Here is a 22,962-nt window from a genome sequence, read left to right on the forward strand (position 1 = left end):
AAAGAGAGTTTTATTGTAGGACGTTGCTCAGCTGTTACAACCATATATGCAGGCTTACCCTACCAGGTGCCCTATAAACATGTTAAGACTACCGCACCCATCTACCTCAGCCAGCCAGCCAACTGGCTGAGACAAAAATAGGCCCTGATCAATCAGATTTTTGTACATCTTGAAGTTTCCAATTCTGGCTGGCAGGGGAAGCTGTTGTCATACCTGAGGGTTGAGGGTTCCCCACTCCCACCCCGGGAGGTGTGTGTGTCTACAACTTACTTTACCCCACTGCTGAAAGGAAAAGTAGGAGAGATAAAGAAGAGATCCTCCTTTAGACGAAAAGGAAGAGACCCACCAATTCCGAGAGGAGGAAGAAACAGTAGGGAAATCTGGAGAACTTCCCATCACAAGGTTTTGGATTCTCAAAACAAAACACAACAAAAACCCCGAGGGTGTAACTCTTTATCATTCCGGAAGCTGTAAAAAAGTGGGGACGACAACCACGGCCACCGAACAGATGTTCTAAAGAGGAAAGCGAAGCGGAGATGGGGAAGATGCGCGACGGAGGACTTGGCCACGGTGTGTTTTGGAAAGATCTGGATCCTTGCTCTGCGGAGAGCAAACGGTTCAAAAATGTTTAGAATTGAGAACAGGTGGGGACACATTGGAGGCTTCTCAGGTGTTGATAAAGATGCCAGGCGGAAGAGGCAGGCTGTTTCTCCCGCTGTCTATGGAAGAGAAGCAACAGTAGCAGTAAGGTGGGAATAAGGGCTGGGCTAGACGTGATGGGATGTTTGTCACACAATTTGCTTTTTCATGGCTGATTTTCTTCCCTGTAGCCAATGCGGGCGGGGCAGATCGAGACCGTGGTACAGGGTGGAGAGGGGGTCCCAATCACACACATATACTGAGCCAGAGGTTTTACCCCACTGTGAATAGGAGGCACTGCAGAGGGGATTCCGATTGGGACCGCAGGAGGGGGAAAGGGTTAAAACCATCCCCCTACCACATACCAGGGCTCTGATAAAGCTCACGTAACCCCATGCCAGCTATTTAAGAAAGAAAGAAACAGCCGCTTGTTGGTCAAGTCAATCAGCCTTATTCAACCTCCCTCCTCCTACAGCTACCCCTGATGGGAGTTGTAGTCCACCACATTGGGGAACGCTGATGTAGATCAACCTTTAGCTTTACCCCACAGGAGAAGCCCTCAGAACTAAGGGGCATGGAAGGCTGAACTTAAGGACACAGAACATCAGAAGAGCCAAGCAGGATCAGAGAAAGGGTCCATCTAGTAGTCCAACGTTCTGTTCACACAATGGCCAACCACATGCCCATGGGAAACAGCACTCTCTCACCCATGTTCCTCAGCAAGTGGTGTATACAGGCATATTGGAGGGAGCATAGAGACATCAGGACTAGTAGCCATTGACAGCCTTCTCCTCCAGGAATTGGTCTAACCCCCTTTTAAAGCCCTCCAAATTGGTGGCCATCCCTACGTCTTGTGGTCGCCATCTTTCCCCAATGTGGACTCTTCCGTGAGAATCCCACATCAACTGCCTCCATTGCTGCCGCCACCCCTCACTCACAAAAGACCTGGTTTCTACAATCAACCTGCCTAGGTAGGTTACGGCTTTGGCGTTCTACACAATCCCGTATTTGATCTCGTCATGACGACGAGCTCCAACCTTTGAGAGACTTGCAGGATTCAACCATGCACTGAACTACAATCCGACACTCTGCCTCTTCAGCGCCGTCTCCTAAACTGCCCATATCTTATCTAAACAGAGAGAAGAAGGCCAACTCCAGATGCTTAAACTGACGCCAGAGGTCATGCAAAACAGATAATCCGAGATGCCTCGAGGCAGTTACAGAGTGTGCGTTTCCTTCATCACTGGGTAACTTTCAGGTCTGAAAGGGAAGAGATCCCAACCCACCAAGACAGTCATTTCCAGACAAGCCGTATCTTGGAAAGATATTCAGCACTGTGCTTTAGGAAGACAGGCTTTATCTCGCTTGGGAGAGAGACAAGCCCAGGCCTCTGATAAAAAAAGGGGCGGGGGTGAATTGCCAAAACAGAGCCTAGAATGGCGACAGATCAACGCTGGAGGAACCCGGGCCTCCTCTCCGCAAAGTCTGCAACAAGTTTCAGTCTGCAGATTCCAGACTTCTGTTGATTCCCTGGATGAAGGTGGCAAATTCTAGGCTCCGGGCATTTTCCCACCCTGCCCCACGATTGTTGAACTCTCTCCCTCTACACCTTTGTATGGAACCAGAGTTGGACAGATTTAGATGAGGCCTGAAAACCTATTCGTTCGAGTTGGAGCCGTAGGTGCGGGTGCATGGAGTGAGAAACAATCCCTTTGGCTCTTGGATTTTAATTCGTTTGGCTGTGAAGGAGTTTAATTTCTGGTTAGCAGTCGATCTAACATGCATTTATTCATTTTTGTTTATATTGTTGCATTTCGTATGTTTTGGTTTGTTTATTTATTTATTGCATTTCTGTACCGCCCAATAGCCGGAGCTCCCTGAGCAGTTCACAAAAATTAAAAACATTCCAAGTATAAAACAACAGTATAAAACCATAATATAAAATACAATATAAAAGCTCAACCAGATTGCGCTCTGTTATAGAGCGCAATCTAAATTTGTATCATTATTATTTGCCAAGCAGGCTGCTTGCCAAAAAGAAAAGGAGCCTCTACGAGCGAGCACAGAGTTGCAAACAGCTGTATTTCTCCATCCAACGAAACCAACTCTCCCCTCTCCTGCCTCACATCTGGTTTTCCAGAGTGACAAAGGACTGAAACAAGAGCCGGGCCTCCTCCCGCCCCACTGAGCTCTGAATGCGCCTCTCTTTCCCCGCCCCCCAATCACAATCCTGCTCTTGTTCTCCTAAACTCAACTTTCTCCCCCCCACCTCTTCCTCCTCCCTCCATCAGACAAATATTTAACATCTGCCAAAAAAAAAAGAATCCCAGGAGCCCAACAGCGCTTGCTGACAGGGTGAAGGGCAGGGGCAGGGGGGGCGTCAGGGCCGCAGGGACCCTGGCTGCAGAAGCCACACTGGGTGGGGGAAGAGAAGCAGAACCACTACACAAAGCGAAACACACAAAAGCCACAAACAACGAGGAAGGGAAATCTCAGTTGCCAACGATGTGTTGCTTTAAGGACCGTTCAACAGCCAAGAAAGTCATAGAATAGCAGAGTTGGAAGAGGCCTACAAGGCCATCGAGTCCAACCCCCTGCTCAATGCAGGAATCCACCCTAAAGCATCCCTGACAGAGGGTTGTCCAGCTGCCTCTTGAAGGCCTCTAGTGTGGGAGAGCCCACAACCTCCCTAGGTAACTGGTTCCATTGTCGCACTGCTCTAACAGTCAGGAAGTTTTTCCTGATGTCCAGCCGGAATCTGGCTTCCTGTAACTTGAGCCCATTATTCCGTGTCCTGCACTCTGGGATGACCAAGAAGAGATCCTGGCCCTCCTCTGTGTGACAACCTTTTAAGTATTTGAAGAGTGCTATCATGTCTCCCCTCAATCTTCTCTTCTCCAGGCTAAAGTGCTGGGAGCAAACGTCCCGCGTGCGCTGCCGCCGCTTGTCCACGAACGCCACGTCCATTTCGCACAGCCATTGCAATCTGTCCCGCTGAAGCGTCAATACAAGCTGTGTTCGTAGCCATGGAGAAGGGTGCCAAATGCGCCTTCGTTTTAGGAATGCAGTGCTGCAACACCCCCAGGAATGTAAGAACATGAAGAGAACCATGCTGGATCAGACCAAGGGTCCATAGCGCCCAGTATTCGATTCACAAAGCAGCCAAGCAGTTGCCCAGGAGAAACCTACAAGCAGGATATGACCCCGACTCCACCCACATTTCCCAGCATATGACCATGAGGACAAGTAGCCATTGGTAGCCGTTCAGAAGGGAACTTGCCCAATCCTCTTTTAAAGCCGTTCACATTGGCGGCCATTCGTGACGTCTTGTGGTAGACCTCAGCCCATTTTGGGAGGGTGGTGTCTCTCGTTTGGGATTCTTAAGAGACCATCACAGGACCCATGGAACACGGCGCCTTGGATTTCTGTCCTGAGCTCTGAGCAATCAGAGAACTTTCGTCCACATGAGTACCCAGTTAGCTGGGGGAAAGGCAATAACAGCCGGGGAAGGCAACGGCAAACCACCCCACTATATAAGGCCTGCCAAGAAAACGTCAGCGAAAGCTGGTGTCCCTCCAAGAGTCAGTAATGACTCAGTGCTTGCACGAGAGGTTCCTTTCCTTTCCTTTCATACAAGAACCCTGCCATGTAGGCCAGAATTAGCTGCAGTTTACAGAGAGGTGAGCTGAAACTGAAAATAGCAGCTTCCCCAAGGTCACCTTGTGGATTTGTGACAAATATGGGGGGGGGGGGAAGAGTGTAAGACCATGTTTTTGGCTTCTTTTTGGAGGGTTCTTTAAAAATTAGTCAACTATCGGTTGAGTTGGATGGGCCAGCATTGTGTGGTGGGTTACTGAGTTAGTGTAAGATTAGATCCTGGGTTCAAAACCCCACTCTGCCACAAAGCTCACTGGGTAACATTAAGCGAATCACCGTCCCTCAGCCTAACCTACCTCACAGGGTTATTTTGGGAATCCGTGGGGGAGAAGACTGAGGGGGCAGGCAAGACATTGGCCCTGTTCAGACAACACGCTAAGCCACGGTGGTTAAGCATTTTGACCAAAGCATTATGGCTTAACGTATCGTATGAACCATTCCTAACCATGGTGGCTACATAACCACGGTTTAAACACGCTCACTAACCATTTGCAGCAAAAGGATTAGCGGCCTAACCATGGCTTAGCGTGTTGTCTGAACAGGCCCAAAGATGTTTTTGAATACAGTAGAGAACCATACCATCAACCAGCCTTTTAGATATTTCGTACTACAACCCCCATCATCTCAGCCTCTGTACTGGCTGGGACTGATGGGAATTGTTGTTCGGAACATTCTGGCAGGCACGCGGTTGGAGAAAGCTGCCCAAACCCTGCAGCTGTTCAATGCTGGAATATCACTTCTTTTTAAGTGTACAGTCATATCCTCTAGGTACATGCATGTCTCACTTCACAGCATGCTACAGCAGATATTCTAAAAGACCGGTCATCTCTAGTTCTGTGGCTTTCCCTTTATTTTTCTAAGAACATAAGAATAACCATGCTGGATCAGACCAAGGGTTCACCTAGTTCAACGTTCTATTCACACAGCAGCTGACCAGCTGCTCAGGGGGAACCCACAAGCAGAGCATGAGTGCAACAGCACCCTCCTGCCCATGTTCCCCAGGAGCTGGTGTGCTATGGATTCTGCCTCTGATCCTGGAAGTAGCATACAGCCATCCCACATGCTCAGAGGAGGGCAACCAGGATGATCAGGGGTCTGGAAACAAAGCCCTATGAAGAGAGACTGAAAGAACTGGGCATGTTGAGCCTGGAGAAGAGAAGATGGAGGGGAGACATGAGAGCACTCTTCAAATACTTAAAAGGTTGTCACACAGAGGAGGGCCAGGATCTCTTCTCGATCCTCCCAGAGTGCAGGACACGGAATAACGGGCTCAAGTTGCAGGAAGCCAGATTCTGGCTGGACATCAGGAAAAACTTCCTGGCTGTTAGAGCAGTACGACAATGGAACCAGTTACCTAGGGAGGTCGTGGGCTCTCCCACACTAGAGGCCTTCAAGAGGCAGCTGGACAAGCATCTGTCAGGGATGCTTTAGGGTGGATTCCTGCATTGAGCAGGGGGCTGGACTCGATGGCCTTGTAGGCCCCTTCCAACTCTACTATTCTATGATCCAGACTAGTAGCCATCAATAGCCTTCTCCTTCATGAATTTGTCTAGCATTTTTCTCCCTCTCCCATAACACTAGAACCCAACGGGGGTCATCCCATGAAGCCGATTGGTGGGCGATTCAGGACTTCTTCACAGAACACATACTTATTCACTACTGAAAGATGTAGCAATGGCCACCAATTTGGATGGCTTTAAAAGGGGGTTACATAAATTCCTAGAGGAGAAGGCTATCAATGACTACTAGCCCTGATGGCTATATGCTACCTCCAGTATTAAAGGCAGTAAGCCTATATACACCCGTTGCTGGGGAATATGGGTGGGAGGGTGCTGGTTGGCCACTGTGTGAAGGGGTTTTGACCTAAATAGATCCTCGATCTGATCCAGAATGGCTTTTTATGTTCTTAACCCTCCTTGAAAGTCATCCAAATCGGTGGCCATCGCTACATCTTGTGCCAGCAAATTCCAGAGTTTAACTCTGCACTGCTTGAAGAGGTCCTTCCTTTTATCTGTCCTGAATCTCCCACCAATCAGCTTCATGGGACAGCGTCAGCGTCCCTATTTTATTTTTAATAAGGATGCTGTCCTGGCCAGCTCCTAAGCAGCTGCCAACATCAACTAGATCCTTCCAGTCCACTCACACATGTGCTGTTTCTATAGCCACCCGTCCTGCGCACCCACAGACGCCCAAAGGACTTCCCACCCTGGCCTGAGCACACAGAACAGGTCACCCGGCTGCCTGCGAACCTTCAAAGTTCAGTTGGAGAAAGAAAGGGGGGGTTTGGCGGGCAGCTGAGTCAGCCAAAGTAGCAGCCAGGGAGGCAAAGCTCTCTTTGTGTTGCTTGAATGTAGGTCACATTTCCCCCTGCTCAGCTAGAAACCGGCCACTCGACTCCGAAATCCATTTACAGAACTGTGTCAGCTTCGGGCTTTCGCAGAGTGCCACTAAGATGAGGGGTGGGGAACAGGTAAGGCAGCAGTGGGGGACTTCAGCCGCCAAATCCACCCCTCTGGGGTTCCCCAGGTGGCCACACCCCCTCCTGTTGCCCTGCCCATTTTCACCCAACCACAAATCATGGGGCTGTTTCTCAGCTTTGATGCATTTCCTACCAACCGACCCTATTCTAAAAGAAAGAAAAAAAAGATGAGGTAACTCTCCTGGCAGAAGAAAGAGATTTAAGCCAGGGCTCCCCAACGTGACCCTTGGGGGCAACATGACACCTCTGGAAAGGAAACTCTCGTGCAAGCACTGAGTCATTACTGACTCTTGGAGGGACGCCAGCTTTCGCTGATGTTTTCTTGGCAGGCCTTATAGCGGGGTGGTTCGCCGTTGCCTTCCCCAGCCGTGATTTCCTTTCCTCCAGCTAATTGGGTACTCATTTTACCGACCTCGGGAGGATGGAAGGCTGAGTCGACCCGAGCCGGCTGCCTGAAACCAGCTTCCGCTGGGATCGAACTCAGGCCGTGGGGAGAGTTTCAGCTGCAGAAACTGCTGCTTTACCGCTCTGCGCCACACGAGGCTTATGGCCTCAGAATTTCTCCCCTCTGCCCTTCTTTAGCCTATTTCGACTAGCCAGGCCCCCATGGCAGCCATTATGTGACTAGCCACACCCTCCATGGGAGCCATTTTGTGGTGGTGCCCACAGCAGTCCCTCAAATTCCCAAATTTGCCCAAGGGTCCAAAAAGGACAGGGGTCCCTCTTTTAAAAGAAAATACGCCGGTATTTTGGCTCACCCTTTTTGCATTCTGGTCCGCCAACACCAAAACATTCCTGCAGCAGTGCAGGGGGAAAAAAAGCATATTGGGTATGCTATGGCCATTGTGATGCAGAATTCAGATTCCTAAAATTATCATCTTACATCCTTAAAATAAAAACCACACACCCACCCCAAGTTCCTAGTCCTTATGGCCACAAAGATCTGAAATATTATAATTCAGGGGTGACTGGAGAACATTTCCACTATTTGGGTGTGGGGGCTAGTAGTTCATAGGCTTTGCTTCAATGCTCTGTGGAGTTCCCGGCCCCTCCTGAAAACCAGAATTATGCAACTGAGAGAGCTCCGGCTATTGGGCGGTATAGAAATGTAATAAATAAATAAATAAACTGGAAGAGAAAGCATGCAATTTGAGCAGATTTGCATGATTTATAAAGGTTACAGAATTCAGTTTGCCTGAGCGCGGGATTAAGGGTGGTTGCCGTTTTAAGCAGATGATATATTCTGCAGTGATAAACCAGTACACACCAGACTGACAAGAGAAAAGCGAAGACTGTGACTAGCAAAGACCCTCGCCGGGATCCTTCTTAGATAAAGGGAGGAGGTTTAATAAGATCCCATGAATCTTTATTTGGGCAGAGGAGGGTAATTCAAGAACTTAATCACTGCCTTTTTAACTGCACCTACTTAAGAAGAAAAAAAGGGGGGGAAGAGGGAAACAGCTTTGATGGAGAATTTTGCATTGAAGAATTAGCCGGCTTCGATCTCCTATTGAGTCAGCTTTTTCACAGAAAACGGAGCGCAGAGGATTCTAGATTTACACTTACACACACACACACACACACACACGTGCTAACAACCAACAGAAGCCAGGCAGTTTAGCCAAAATGCTGAACAGACCACCACCGCCAACCCCAAATTTAGCATCAAGACAGGGGATTTCTAAACTCAGCTGGGTTGTTTTAAATATTCTCTTCTTCGAGAGAATCATTGGGACTCTAAGGGGGCGTTTTTAGCCTTTAGGCAGCCCCCCCTTCTCACCTCAATGCAAAAACAAACCAACAAACCTGGATGCCGCATGAGTCTGAAGGGGGTGGGGCATTTTAAAAAATAAATAAATAAAGAGATCAGCTAAAGACACCCCCCTTCCTTCCTCTACCCCCCAAAATAAGAGGCTTCAAGGACGCCCCAGGGAGGTGGCAGCAGCAGAAAAAGCTGCGGAAGGAAAGAGGCTGGAAGAAGAAAGATAAACTGAGAAACAGATGCATGCATGAGAAAGGAGCAGAAGGAAGAAAGGCACAGAGTGGAAGGAGGGGTGAAGGGAAACAGAACAGATGTGGAAAAGGAAAAGGAAAATAGGAGGGACTAGGGACTTGGGTGGCAATCAACACTTTTGTTCCCCCTAAATTCACACACACACCCCGCCCTTCACATAAGAGGCTGCCATTGTTTCACATCCATAAACCGATCCCACAGCGGCACTAGGAGGCCCTTGATTTAGGGAATTTGATCTGGCAGCTCTAGGTGGGGAAGGAGCCGGGGTGGGGGTGGGGGAGGCAATAGGCAGAGAACAGAGCTGCCCCTTCCAGGGCCTTAACCAATTGCACAGCAGGTAGCAACAGCACCGCTGAAAGAGAGGCAGGAGCAGAAGGTGGACGGAGGGATGGAGGGAGGGAGGGGGAAAGAGGAGAGGGGGATGGTGGAGGCATGGCTGGATGGGGAGGGGGCGGGAATGGAGTGCGCTGGAAAAGAGGCTGGAAGAGAGAGGCTAGTGGGAGGGAATGAGGTAGCGGTAGGGGGGTGGGTCCCCCCCCCTGCTCACTCCAAGGGCAGCTCAGATGTCCCTTGCTTTGCACAGGCTTCTCACCCACCCCCTATTTCACAAAACCGCACGCAGCCCTGGGAAACATAAAGGATGCGCCTGATGCTTGTGGGGGGGGAACCTACTCGACCTCTTTGTTTTGGGTGTTCTGACTCCCCTCCCTTTAATTGAGGCAGGGGTACGCCATCAATGAGAGGGCGGGGGCAGGCGGGTAGGGGACGAGGAAGAAGACTTGAGGGATGGGAGGGGGAAGAGGAGAGAAGCAGGAAAGGGAGGCAGGGAAATACAATTTGGAGAAATACATTGTGCTGGACCAAGGGTGGGCAAGTTATGCAATCCAGGAGGCGCACGAAGGGAACCTCACATTGAGGTTCCTGCAGAAGTTGTAGATCTGGGGGTGTGCCTGCTCCATGCTAGTTAGCGGCTGCCTCCCTCTCATTGCCAGCCTTCTGGGGTGGGGGAGTAGCCGTTCACCTTGCACTCGAGGACACTCAAGACAAGGACTTTGTCTGCAACATCTACTCCTGTCCCTAACTTAGGGGCAAGGAAACTGGAAGCAGAGGAAAGAAAGCAGTGCTACTTGGTGGAGGTAGCCTTCCCAGACCTGGTGCCCTTCAGATGATGGCTGGGGGATGCTGGGAGTTGTAGTCCAACACATCTGGCAAGCATCAGGTCAGGGATGGGTGAGCGTCCTGCAGCATCCCATTTAAGACACCATAGTAAAAGTCTTTAGAGAAGTGGTAATACATAAACAGTGCTGAACAGTAACAAAAGGTTTGGTCCTGAACAAAAGCACTTTCAGTGAGGGGGGAGATCAGGGAGGAACGGAACCCCCCCTCCACAGCAGTTGTACACACACACACACACACACACAGAGGGAGGTCCCACCTCCGAGCGCCATTTTTGAAAATGGATTCTCCACCCAGCCTATTGCACAAGAGTACAAACCCTCAACCAGATCCCGTTTTCAGTCCCCTCCAGTTCCAGGCAACATACTGCCCCCAACACACACACACACAGGCCCAGCATGTCCCTTCTTTCAAAAAACTCCCATCCACTGGAGACCTTGCATGGGAGGAAAAGAAGCTGTATTAAGAATTAAGTGGCCACATCAAGACAACGAGGCCGGCTTTAGCATGAACCAACATGAAGCACTTACATCAAGCGGCAGATTCCAGAGGGGTGGGCCCATTAGCCAGCTCCAAGGAGAACCACCACTGGTGATTTTTCCAATGGGAAAGGTGAGCGAATTAATTTAAAATAAAAACCAAGCACAGTCCAGAATAGTGAAGTCTGGAAGGCAGTGAGTTGGCAGCAGGAGAGACCTCAATTTTCCTTTTTTGCTTCAGGTTAAAGAAGAACAGAACACATGCCGATCACGGCCTAATGTACATATGCATGGTCCACCACTTGATAGCCTAGAATACCCATTTGCACAAGTGAACGGATTAAAGCTCCTAGAGATCAAAGCACCCTTAGAAACAATGCCTTCTAGGCAGTCTGTCCACACCCCCAGCCGCGAGCCACTGATCATGCAGACGCAGCGGGGCAGAGAAATCAAAGTACTCCCCGGATAAGTCATGTACATGCACATCAGCAGATAATGGCAAAAATATGGGGCGGTGAAGTGCAAGAACGTGAGGATGGCGTTAGAAAGAATGCCTTCCAACGGAATCCGTTCACACACACCCCCCTAGCCTCAAGCCATACAGCACACAGAAGTCCAGGGCAGAGTAATCAAAATACCCAGTATTATATTTCGCACATGTGAATCAATACAGATTATGGGCAAGATATGGAATGGGGAGAGGGAAAGGAGGAGGAGGAGGACGGGAGAAGACATCATAGAATCCATTCACATACATGTACAGCAGGTAGAGAAATCAATGCCTGACACCGCAAAAAAATAAATAAATATGCACATGTGAATCAACCAATTATGCTGGGGAAAAAACCACTGGGAAGAGAAAGAGAGAGGTGACCCTGGGTGGGTGCAGCTGCTGCTCCTGAGTCCCCTCCCTTCCTTACTTTGCCTGGTGGACCCAGAAGTGAGAAATCAATGTTACCTCCTATGAATGTGCGAATGTACAGATTAGGGTCCCATTCTCTCGGATGAGGAGCAGGGTGCGCAAGGAAAGAGGGGACCACTTTCTAACCTTGCCTGGTGGACGCAGAAGCTAAGAAGCCCCCAGTGCACATGTGAATGAACAGATTAGGGTCCCATTCTCACCAGTGGGAGCGGGGAGAGCCACAAAAGAGGGGACCACTTTCTAACCTTGCTTGGTGGACGCAGAAGCTAAGAAGCCCCCAGTGCACGTGTGAATGAACAGATTGGGGTCCCATTCTCACGGGTGGGGAGCGAGAAGCTAAGAAGCCCCCAATGTACGTGTGAATGAACAGATTGGGGGCCCATTCACACCGGTGGGAGCGGGGAGCCCCACGAAAGAGGGGACCCCTTTCCTGCCTTGCCTGGCAGGCTCAAAATCCGAGAAGCCACCGTTCCGCCCCGTGCACACGTGCGAATTCACAGGCGACCTCCCCACTCGCACGGGGAGGGAGGGAGGGAGGGAATCTTCGCAAACCGCCCAGAGAGCTCTGGGGCGGCGGCATTTCAGGCCCGGCGTCATGGCGCCCCCAAGCACGTGGGAACGCGCCTCGCCTCGCCTCGCCTTACCTTGCCGGATGGAGACGTTGCGCTCGTTGCCGGCGCGCAGCACCACCTGGGGCGAGCTCTGCTCTAGCACGAAGAGCTCGTCCTTGCCCACGCGGGCGGCCTTGCCGGCCTTGAGGGTGCCGCTGGGCCCCGAGGGGGCCAGGTAGCGGCCCTCGGCGCCGCGGAAGGCCACCTTGCCGGCGCGGAACTCGAGCGTGTAGGCGGCGGCGGGCTCGGGCGCGTCCACCAGCGCGCCGTCGTGGCGCAGGAAGCGGTGGTCGCACGTCTGCACGCCGTAGCGCTGCTCGTGGAAGACGAGGGTGACGAGCGAGTCCACGCCCCAGGGCGCGTCGCGGGCCACGGCGATCTCGTCGCGGGCCGCGCTCAGGTGGGCGTAGCGCTTGCGGGCCAGGCTGAAGAGGTTGACCTGCGGGTGCATGGCGATGTGCACGCTCCACTTCTCGGCCGCCGACACGGCCTGCGCGAAGCACGAGAGGCGGTCGTCGGTGCCGCCGAAGTAGCGCTTGTGCGGCTCCGACTGCAGCGACCAGCGGCCGTCGCCGTGCGCCACGATCACGAAGCGGCAGTCGGGCGCGGGCGCCTCGCGGTCGCACGACACCTGCCCGTCCTTGTCGGCCGCCAGGTAGCGGCCCAGGTGGCTCTTGAGGAACACCACCGACGAGTCGTCGCCGTCGGGCTCCAGCGTCCAGATCTGCTTCTTCTTCAGGCTGGGCGCCGACGCGTTGAGCTTGAAGCCGAAGGCCTCGGCCGTCAGGTACTTGTTGCCGCAGTTGATCAAGCCGAACTGGATCTGGAGCGACTCCGACGTGCCGTTGGCGGTCATGGCTGCGGCGCGGGAGGGGCGGCCCCCGGGCGGAGGAGGAGAAGGAGAAGAAGAGAGGGAGAGGGAACGAGCGTGGAACGGGGGGCTTTTTGGGGGTGGGGGTGGAAAGGCCTCCTCTGCGCGCCTGCTCTTCGTCGTCCTCCCCGGGCGCTGCCTTGCTCCGCCGCCCTCCGCTGGCGCTTTACCTCGCCTGCGTCGCCTTTGTCTGCAAGACCACGCTGCCCTCGCGACGCTCCTGGCCAGCCCTGCCTGCTTGCCTCTCTCGCAGCCCTCTTCACAAAGCGGGATTCACAAAGCCCAGCTGCAGCCTATATATGAGAGCGCAATGATGTATTGCGGGGCGGGGGGTGGGGGGGAGAGAGAATGGGATGCGGCCCCGCCTCCAATTGAGCTTCGCCAGCAGATGCGGGGAGGTGGAGTTGTCGATTGGAGGGGAGGGAAGAGGAAGAGAAGGGGGGGTCGTCTTCCCGAGCACCCAGAATGCAATAGAGATGGCCACCGCCACCTCCCAGCAGAAAATCATCTGCCGCACACCCCACCCCACCCCCAGCAACAAGAGAGGGGGGGGAGAGGCCCTTCTCCCCCGGCAACGCCCCCAAACGCATTTCAGTTTTGGGGAGACGGCTGGGTGGACGCATCGCGCCCCCCCCCCCCCCGCCATGCTTTCTCGAAATCAGCCTTTCTCAACCTGGTGCGCCCTCGGGGTGTTTGGGACATCAAATCCCATTAGCCCCAGCTGACGTGGCCAGTGGCCAGGGATGCTGGACCGTGGAAGGCTGGTAGAGATGGAGCCTCCAAAAAGGCAAATGGATTCCCCGTTAGGCATAGCTGGGAAAGGGATTGAATGTAAAAACTGCCGGAATCGTGCTGCCCTTATGCAAAGCTATGGTGGCACGAACGCCCTGTGAGCAGTTCTGGTCGCCGCAGTTAAAAAAGGGATATTTTAGAGTGGGGGGAAAAGAGCAGACAAGGGCGGCCGAAATGATCAAGGGGCTGGAGCAACTCCCCTAGGAGGGAAGGTTACAACATCTGGAATTGTTTAGCTAAGGGGAGATGAGTAAGGGAGGGGAGAGACATAACGGAGGTGTACGAAATTGGCACGATGTGGAGAAAACGGATAGGGAGACATTTTTCTCTCTATCCCATGATACTTGAACCTAGTGGGGTCATCCCATGAAGCTGATGGGTGGGAGATTGAGGACAGATCAGTGAAAGGACATTCTTCACACAGCGCAGAGTTAAACTATGGGATTCGCTACCACAAGATATAGTGATGGCCACCCATTTGGATGGCTTCAAAAGAGGGTTGCACACATTCATGGAGAAGACTATCCATGGCTACTAGCCCTGATGGCTATGTGCTATCTCCAGTATCAGAGGCAGTAAGCCTATGTCCACCAATTGTTGGGGAACATGGGTGGTAGGGTGCTGTTGCCCAGAGTGCTGGATTAGATGGACCCTTGGCCTGACCCAGCTGGGCTCTTCTCACATTCTTGTGAGTGAGGCTGGCTGCCATCTTATACATCATTCCTTTCTACATCTTGGTGCCCTTCAGATGTTTGGGACTACAGCTCCCATCATCTTTGACCACTGGTCATGCTGGCTGGAGCTGATGGGGTCAATAGTCCAAAATATCTGGAGACTCCCCGGTTGGGGGAGAGTGCTATACACTTGTGTCTGGGTGTAAACCCCATTGATCTCAGTGGGGCTTACTTTTACATATGTGCTGGGCTGCATTTCTATGTACATGCTTACCTGAGAGTAAGTCCCATTGAAGTCAATGGGGCTTCCTTTTGAAGATACGCATATAACCGGTTGTACACGGTTAGGCTGCCAACCCATAAACCAGGTGTGGGCAACCTATGACCCTCCTGATGTTGCTGGACTACAACTACCATCAACCCCAACCAGCATGGATAATGGTCAGGCTTAATTGGAGCTGTAGTCTAGTCCGAACAACATCTGGAGGACCACGGGTTCCCCACCCTGCTACACCCATTTCTCTGGGGATAAAGCCCCTGTGGGAGCCGGCTCTACCGTTAGGCAAAGTGAGAAGCTGGTAAAAGGTAATGAGCTGTTAGAGGACAGAGGTACGGTTCCCATGTGACCTGCCCTTTACCACTTAAATTAGCCCTCAGGTGTCGTTCATCTCTGGCAGAAAAATGTCTAGGTTATTTTGATTCTGAATAGACGTGTAGATTCAAATACTGTGAGATATTACCTTCGCAAATACCTTCGCAAAGAAAACATGTTCAAATCCTACCAGAATCAAGGATTCATTTACCTGTTTTGGAAAGTGCCGTAGCTGGTCATTGACGCCCGCTCAGGCTGATTTCAGCTTTTACTTATTCATGTTAAATGCCTATCAGTGCAAGCCTGTACGTGTCTACTCAGATGCAAGCCTCAGCGTTGTCAATGGAGCTTGCTCCCAGGTGAGCGGCCACAGGGTTGCAGCCATGATGACCTAGCTGAGTGGTTTACAATGAAAACCTCGTAAAAAAGATACCAGATCAAAAGCAAACAAGGGCATGGGGCGGGGAGAAAGGCCACAAAGATTCCAGGCTTATGGTGTCACCTTCAGCATATTTACTCAGAAGTAAGTCTCGCCTGAATTCAGCAGCACTGATGTAAGAGGAATGGAAGAGAAGAATCAACTGGTCCAACTGTCTTGCGTTCCACAATGGCTAAGCAGATGCACTCAAGAAGCCTCCAAGCAGGCCCAGAGTGCAGTAGCCCTGGCTTTCAGGTGGCTGAGGATACTGGGGGTTGTAGTCCAACTGATCTGGAGGGCACCAGGTAGGGGAACTCTGGAATAGCCCTCCATCTGCATTGCTTGCCCAGTAGGTGGTAGTCAGTAGTATAGCTTCTTTGAACATGGAGAGTCTGTTTAGCCATTATGGCTAATAGCCATTTTACTCGACCCCTTCTTGTCCATGAATTTGTCTAAAACTCTTTGAAAGACATCTGAGCCGGTGGCTGCCATCCTCACTTCTTAGAATCATAGAATAGTAGAATTAGAAGGGGCCTAAAAAGCCATCGAGTCCAACCCCCTCTTGTGGCAGTGAGTTTCATAGGTTAATCTCATTCCCGGGTAAACAGGCTTTTCTGTCCAAGCCATGGTGGAATTCATGTTTACGGTGCTCCAGGAGTGGAGAATTCCAAGCCAGGGCAGACTTTGTCAAGGGGTGCTGGACTTCAGCCGCTCTGAGAAGCTGCCTCCCTACCATCGTTCAGGAGATGTTTCCCAGGACTCCTTGCAAGATGGCTGAGGGATGCTGTGGAGGGACCCTCTGAAGGTGAAACCTGAGAGGACGAACACCCAGCAATACCTTTCTTCTGATCCTGCATCTGGGAGAAGACCCTTTCAAGATCCATGGTGTCCCTACAATAGTCTTCACCAGCCTGGTGCCCATCATGCTGGCTGGGGATGAAGTCAGCTGTAGTCCGACATCCGGAGTGCAACGTGTTAGAAAGGGCTGCTCTCCAAAACTGCTGTCCAACTTACAATTTTGGTTGCTCAGACACCACCAAAATGTAGGAAAAGGTTATTATTAGAGCCTAATTAATTATATGGTTTTATGCGCCTAGAGCAGTTTTCCTTTGGGCAGCAGGGTGTGTTGGCTGGGGCATGCTGGGAACTGTAGTCAAATGCAAGTGAAAGGTGCTAGGTTGGGGAAGGTTGTGCTAGGTGATACTGAGCTTTTCTACCCGAGGCTGTTAATCCATTGTATCTACTTTCGGTTTCATCGCAGAATTGAGATCTGAGCACTACCTGAAGAGTGTTTCCTTTCCTGTTTTTCTGCTTCATAAGCTCTAGGTGGCACTGTTGTATAGCGGAACAGCACAAATATGCAAGAGGAAATCACACTTTCTTTCACTTTCATAATTAAATGCTACATTTCCCCTGCTCTAAAATTACTTGCGAAAGTGCTGATTAGGCACAGAAATGAAACTCTGCAGGGCCACAATGTTGTCTAAAGAACTCATAAACAACCCCGAGTAGGGAATGATGTGCAGACGACAAATGCCTTGTGTGGAGATGCCCACAAAAAGCAGGTGTGTGTGTGTGTGTGTGTGTGAAGAAACAGTGAAATCCAAATATAACCAGATATTGTGGTCATGAGGTCCGTAGTTTAGATCCAGTCTGAAAATGGAGATTTGGGATTCCGGTTAGCTGAAAAGGCCCATGATGGAACCTGGAACCTTTGCCTAGAAGAGTGCGTGCTCTCCAACTCTGAGCAATGGCCCCACCTCAGTGTATGTACACCCTGATGGTGCCTAATCACCAAGGGTAGTCAGCGTCCCAAGGACTGGGCTGGTTTCTGTTATCTGTCCGCAGTAAACCATTGTTCCTGTTTCGCCCGTGGGGGCGGGGGAAGGTTTTGATTGGTGTGTTTTAAAAACCCAGTTTCTGCAAGTTAGTAGGGTAGACAGTCTTCCAATTTATTTCAATCCACTCCCCGCCCCGGGTGGGTGTGGGTGGGTGTGTCCAGAATCAGTGGAGGCTGGTGGCTCCAATTTCGGTGAGGCTGTGAATCCATTTCAAGTTTCGGTCAGAACCAGCCACAACTTTAAAGGAGCTAGCCCAGGCGTGAGCCCCAGTTCCAAAATAGATTCAGTGCCTTGAATATCTCCTACGCTCTTCTGCCATCATTCAGCCCATAGAGGGCTAGGGTGGTGTCATCCCAAACTCCACCTGAAACTAGATCCCTAACCCTGTTTTAAAGGTTCAGGATATACTGCAACATGTTGCTGGGAATGTCGGGGGGGGGGAGGGTGCTATTGCACCCGTGTCCTGCTTGTGGGTTTCTCATGGGCATGTGGTTGACCACGGTGTGAACAGAATGCTGGACTAGATGGAGCCTTGGTCTGATCCAGCAGGGCTCTTCTGATGTTGTTGTCGTTGCTTTGGAGGTCTCAAGCATTACATATATTTCCAGCCAGGCTGTACCCATAAGCGTTCCCAGGCGGTCTCCCATACAGGCCCCAACCTGATCCAGTTCTGCTTAGCTTCAGCTGCATCGGATGCTTTCAAAGCCATGCCCGTAGAATGGGACAGATGAGGAGTGTTGTGCAAGAGCGCGTCTGCGTTTCCGCCTGCTACGTGTCAGCGGTCGTATCAGCCGTGCCTATCATGCTTTGGGGTGCTCCGACATGCCCTGGCCATAACCCGTAGGACGGCAGCCCCATAAGGTTGGCCTTACTGTCCCCGTATCGCAGTTGGGAAAGCCGAGGCTGAAAGGCCCCCTTGTAACATCACTCGTGGCAGAGGGGAGAGTCCAACGGGGAGCTTCTTCATGGGCAGATCAGCCTTCTCTTCCTAAACAGCGCCGGCGCTCTGCAATAAGTCATGGGGACGAGGCAAGATCCGGCAATCTTCTGGTAGGAGTGAATGTGGCTTTCGGACACGCTGGGGTGGCCACTTAGGAATTGCCAACAAGGGAGGAAATACGTCACCCCAAAATTGGGCACCAGTTTGCATAATATTTGCAAATACCAATTTATCGAAATAGATGCAAATTTAGAAATAATCATACTCTAAATAGAAACCCAGGAGCTCTCACCATAGTGCGGAAGGCAGTGACCTATGTGCCTCCTTGTTTAGACTGCTGCTTACCCTTGATGGGCAACAGCTCTTTCGTTTTTTATCTTTAAGGCGGAATTGGACAGGGCAGCCTTGCCTTCCAAATAGAGGACTGTAAAAGAGGACACCTGGCCACCCTAGGGATTGTACCGCCCTGCTCTAAGCCATGACCAGGCCTGGTGGAGGGCTTTCTGCTTCCCTTCAGGTGTGCCTCGGATCTTCACTCCCTGTGCTACTTGGGACGCTTGTACCAGATTGGGATGGGTTTGACAGTGGAGGGAAATAAAATTAAGGTTGCCAACTTTCTTGACTGCTCTCTGCTCCTGTACCTTTAAGAGCGACCTTGCTCTAGCAACATTAGCAGGGCGATAATGACTGTGGTGAAAAACTTCACCTGATTCAAGGTATCATTAAGGTATAGGAGCACACCAGGTTTTTCTTTTCTTTTCCTTTTTACAATTAGCAGGCACTGCTGAACTGAATGAATGAACAACAGCCCTTGCAAGGTTGTTGTTTGTTAGTTCAGCAGCTAATCAGGGGGAAAGACTCACCTGTTTGGGTCCTGTATTTTAAAAGTGGCTTGCAGGTCTTGGAAGATGGATGGGGGGGTGACCCTCCAAGGACTTCACAAGGTCTAATCCTCTTCATGATGCAAGTGTCGGGCGTGTGGGTGTGTTACCAGCCCCATTGATTTTTTAAAAGCCTCTCCCCCAAATTCATGGAAATTCTTCCATGGACCTGTTGGCAGCCAGCCTGGTCTAATTAAGATTTTATTACCAAAAGCCTTTTTTTGTTGCTGTTGGAAGTATAAACCAAGCGCAAACAAAGGATGCCCTGTAAATATATGAGCATCCGATGTGTGTATGTGCAGAGGGGAGTGTGAAGAAACAAACGTTGCAGTTTCTGGATCTTTTCTGGCTCAAGGGGATGTATTGACACTGTGTCCCTTGCTCGGATTGCTAGTTGTCCTGAGCTGGCAATGGATGAAGCGTTTCCCAGTATGGAGATAAGCTAAGGTCTATAAATATGGCAGCTGATTTGTTTTTTTGTGGGATTTTTATTTTTATTTTGGCGGGGTTGGGGGTTTAAGTGCTCTGCCAGATGCAACTTTTATTAAAATGGATAAGAAAAAGGCGCATGTTTAAAGGCAATGCATCTCCACTCTTAGAATTCTACACACATGCATACACACACACACGGGGGAGAGAGAGAGAATCTTAAACAACAAAGAGTCTTGTGACACTTTATGAAGACGAACACATTTATTCTGCCATCAAGGATTTTGATCAGGAGACCTGGGTTCATACCCAGTGCCAGGTTATATGTGTCCGGCCGCAACTGTGCTGCGAACGACCACCGCTAATAATGCAGTCGTCACTTTCTGCATCTGATTCCCTTCTAACATCACTGCTTATCATTCTTCCTCCCCCGCTGACCCGTATGTATCATACATAACCCTGAAACTGTCCATAACGCTCCATGCATCTCATGAAGCGGGCGATAGGCCATGAAGGCTTATGCCGGAATCGGTTAGCTAGTCTTCAAGATGCCACGAGACTCTTTGATGTTTTTGCTGCAGTGCTCTTAAGAGGGAACCGTCTGGGAACAGAGTCTTAAAGACACCTCCGGTAGCTCTTGAAAAGATGTGTTGCACTCTATCCAGGGCCAGTGTTGAGGGTAGGCATGAGTGGACCCACACCCCAGTAGGGCTCACTGAGGGGCCCCTGGAGTTGCTCCTTTTCCCCATTGCAACCTGAGTGTTCAACTCTGGCCCAGAGGAGCAGGAGATGCCACGCCCCCGTGCTCACTGGCTTTCTGCCTGTTAAGCAAACAAGTGGGAGCCATGAAGAGAAGGAGGAGGAACTTCTGACAATGGCAGAGAGAAGAGAAACTCACTGAGGAAGGCTCCCCCCCGCCCGCTGAGAGCATCTTGCCAACGGCCCTTCAGAACCTGGAGCCGGCACTGACTACAACTCCCATTATCCCCAGGCTGCATGGCCAATGATGTCCAGCACTCCTGGAGGGTACCAGGTTGGGGAGGATGTAGATGCTCACCTAGTTCGTGCTGTTCTCCCCACCCTGACCCCTGATTCAGATATGAAGGTAGTGCCTTCTCCTCCGAACCTGGGAGACCATGATGGTGTAGAAGGCTGCAGCTATGAAATATACATGGGCTGAATGAAAGGGGAACAGCTGGCTGAGCTGGAAGAGACAAAGGATGGGGCCTCACCTGGATTCATTAGCATCCCAGAGCGCCCCCCCCCAGCTGCAAGTACTGAAAAGGTAAAACAGGACGGAGAGAGAGGAGGGCCAAAAATGCCAGCATATTTTTGCTTGAAGGCCTTACTGCCAGGCTTCAGGAGTGGCATTTCCAGTTCATTAAGGAGGGAAAAAAGGTAGGCTATAATTGCAACAAATAAACAAATACAAGCCAAATAGGGCAGCGTTACCTAGTGTCGTCCCGCAAAGAATCAAGTCCCATCTTCCAAGGGTGGGGGTAGATACTCATTTACTTATATATCCCGACTCATCATCCCATCCTAGGGAGAGACTGAAATAACAGTGGGGCGACCGGTCCCATCTGAGATTGCAGTGGGGTTTTTTCTTCACCCAGAATCTAAAGAGAGAGGCTTGAAGGGGGGTGGGGGACACAGGAGGGAGAGACCTCAGTTTCCTCTACGGAGGGACTGTGGTAGGAGAGATGCCTGTTTGTTCTCCTTACTGTTGAATGGCGAGCAAAAGGGAATGCGTACAGAACACTTCCTAGGACAAAGAGCCATTCATCTGGGGCTGCTATCCAAGCGACGTGAACAGAGCAGGCCTCTTTTACTGCAGAAGGAGCAGTGGTGTCAGTGAGTGGGTATGTTTAGGAACAGAGGACCAGTATACGCGCACATCTGGAAGGGACAAGGCTGGAATAGATTGTAAGCTCTGTGGGGCAGAAGTCTGCCCCCCCCTCTCCATTCTACGCAGGGCTGGGCAGAGGGGGGGAGCAGTGGGGCCAGTTGGCATGGGCCTATGATTCTGAGGGGGCGTACTCCGAGCCCCCCTGCCATTGACAAGGCAAAGTTGCTTGATTTTTCTGTTGTTGATGAACTTGCCCAAAGAAATGCACGTAAAGCATTTCTGAATGTGAAGAAGTGATGTCTTATATACATCTTGGATAAAAGCGCTCGCCACTACCTTTTTTTATAAATCGTTCTAGTTCGTATGTATTTAGAACTGATTTTAAAAAAAATACTTAATGAGCAGTTTGAAATGGGGCCCTACATTTCCCATCTGGCCCGGGCCTATGACCAGCTTTGCCCAGCTCTGATTCTACGTACAAAACCCAGCTGGATTGGGAGTTGCATCTTTCTTTAGCACCGGCAATGGGACAGCAGCCCCACTGCACCTGAAGGCAACAAGCTAGCTTAGGGGGTGCGGGGCAGGCCGTGTGGCACACAGCTGCCAACGGGGGGGGGGGGTGTCATCTGAAAAACTAGGGCTCTATTTTATCCCCTATGCTGTTTAACATATACATGAAGCCGCTGGGGGAGGTTATCCGGAGATGTGGACTGAGGTGTCATCAATATGCGGATGACACCCAGCTCTACCTTTCCTTTTCATCAAACCCAGGTGAGGCAGTGACTGTTCTGAACCAGTGCCTGGGCACGGTAATGGACTGGATGAGGGCTAACAAACTGAGACTCAATCCAGACAAGACGGAGGTACTGTTAACGGGTGGTTCATTTGTCCGGCGAGGTGATGTTTGCCCTGTCCTGGACGGGGTTGCACTCTCCCTAAAGGATCGGGTCCGTAGTTTGGGGGTGCTCTTCGATCCAGAACTGTCACTTGAGGCACAGGTGAACTCAGTGGCAAAGAGCACCTTTTATCAGCTTAGGCTGATATACCAACTGCGCCCTTATCTGGACAGTGATAGCCTAGCTACAGTTATCCATGCTCTGATAACCTCTCGTTTGGATTACTGCAATGCGTTATACGTGGGGCTGCCTTTGAAAACGGTCCGGAAGCTTCAGCTGGTACAAAACAGGGCAGCCCGTTTACTAACAGGGACTGGCTGGCGAGATCACATTACGCCAGTCCTTTTACAACTTCATTGGCTGCCAGTCCAGGTCCGGGCTCGATTCAAAGTGCTGGTATTGACATTTAAAGCCCTAAACGGTTTGGGGCCAGGTTATTTGAAGGAACGCCTCCTCCCATATGTACCTACCCGGACCTTAAGATCATCTACAGGGGCCCTTCTCCGTGAGCCCCTGCCAAAGGAAGTGAGGCAGGTGGCTACTAGGAGGAGGGCTTTCTCCGCTGTGGCACCCCGGTTGTGGAATGAGCTCCCCAGAGAGGTCCGCCTGGCGCCTACACTGTACTCCTTTCGTCGCCAGCTGAAGACCTTTTTATTCACTCAGTATTTTAACACTTAATTTTAACTTAAATTTAAATTATACTGTTTTAACTCTGTATTTTAACCTTATATCAATTTTGCTGCGTGGTTTTATCCTGGTTGTGCTTTTTATATTGTATTTTGTATTTGTATTTTTAACTTGT

General features: G+C 50.9%; 2 protein-coding genes across 2 annotated transcripts in view; one reads left to right on the forward strand and one right to left on the reverse strand.

Moving 5' to 3' along the window:
• The window catches only part of FSCN1 (fascin actin-bundling protein 1), a 35,068-nt gene extending 22,198 nt beyond the window's left edge, over nucleotides 1-12,870 (reverse strand). Inside the window, exon 1 of the mRNA XM_063143642.1 lies at nucleotides 12,011-12,870. Coding sequence (XP_062999712.1) covers nucleotides 12,011-12,833 — 823 coding nt within the window. The 5' untranslated portion in view covers nucleotides 12,834-12,870. The remainder of the gene's footprint in view (nucleotides 1-12,010) is intronic.
• Nucleotides 1-22,962, forward strand: part of SMURF1 (SMAD specific E3 ubiquitin protein ligase 1) — a 303,336-nt gene that overhangs the window by 211,742 nt on the left and 68,632 nt on the right. The window lies entirely within an intron of this gene.

Source organism: Elgaria multicarinata, chromosome 17 (assembly GCF_023053635.1).
Source record: "Elgaria multicarinata webbii isolate HBS135686 ecotype San Diego chromosome 17, rElgMul1.1.pri, whole genome shotgun sequence".
Lineage (NCBI taxonomy): Eukaryota > Metazoa > Chordata > Lepidosauria > Squamata > Anguidae > Elgaria > Elgaria multicarinata.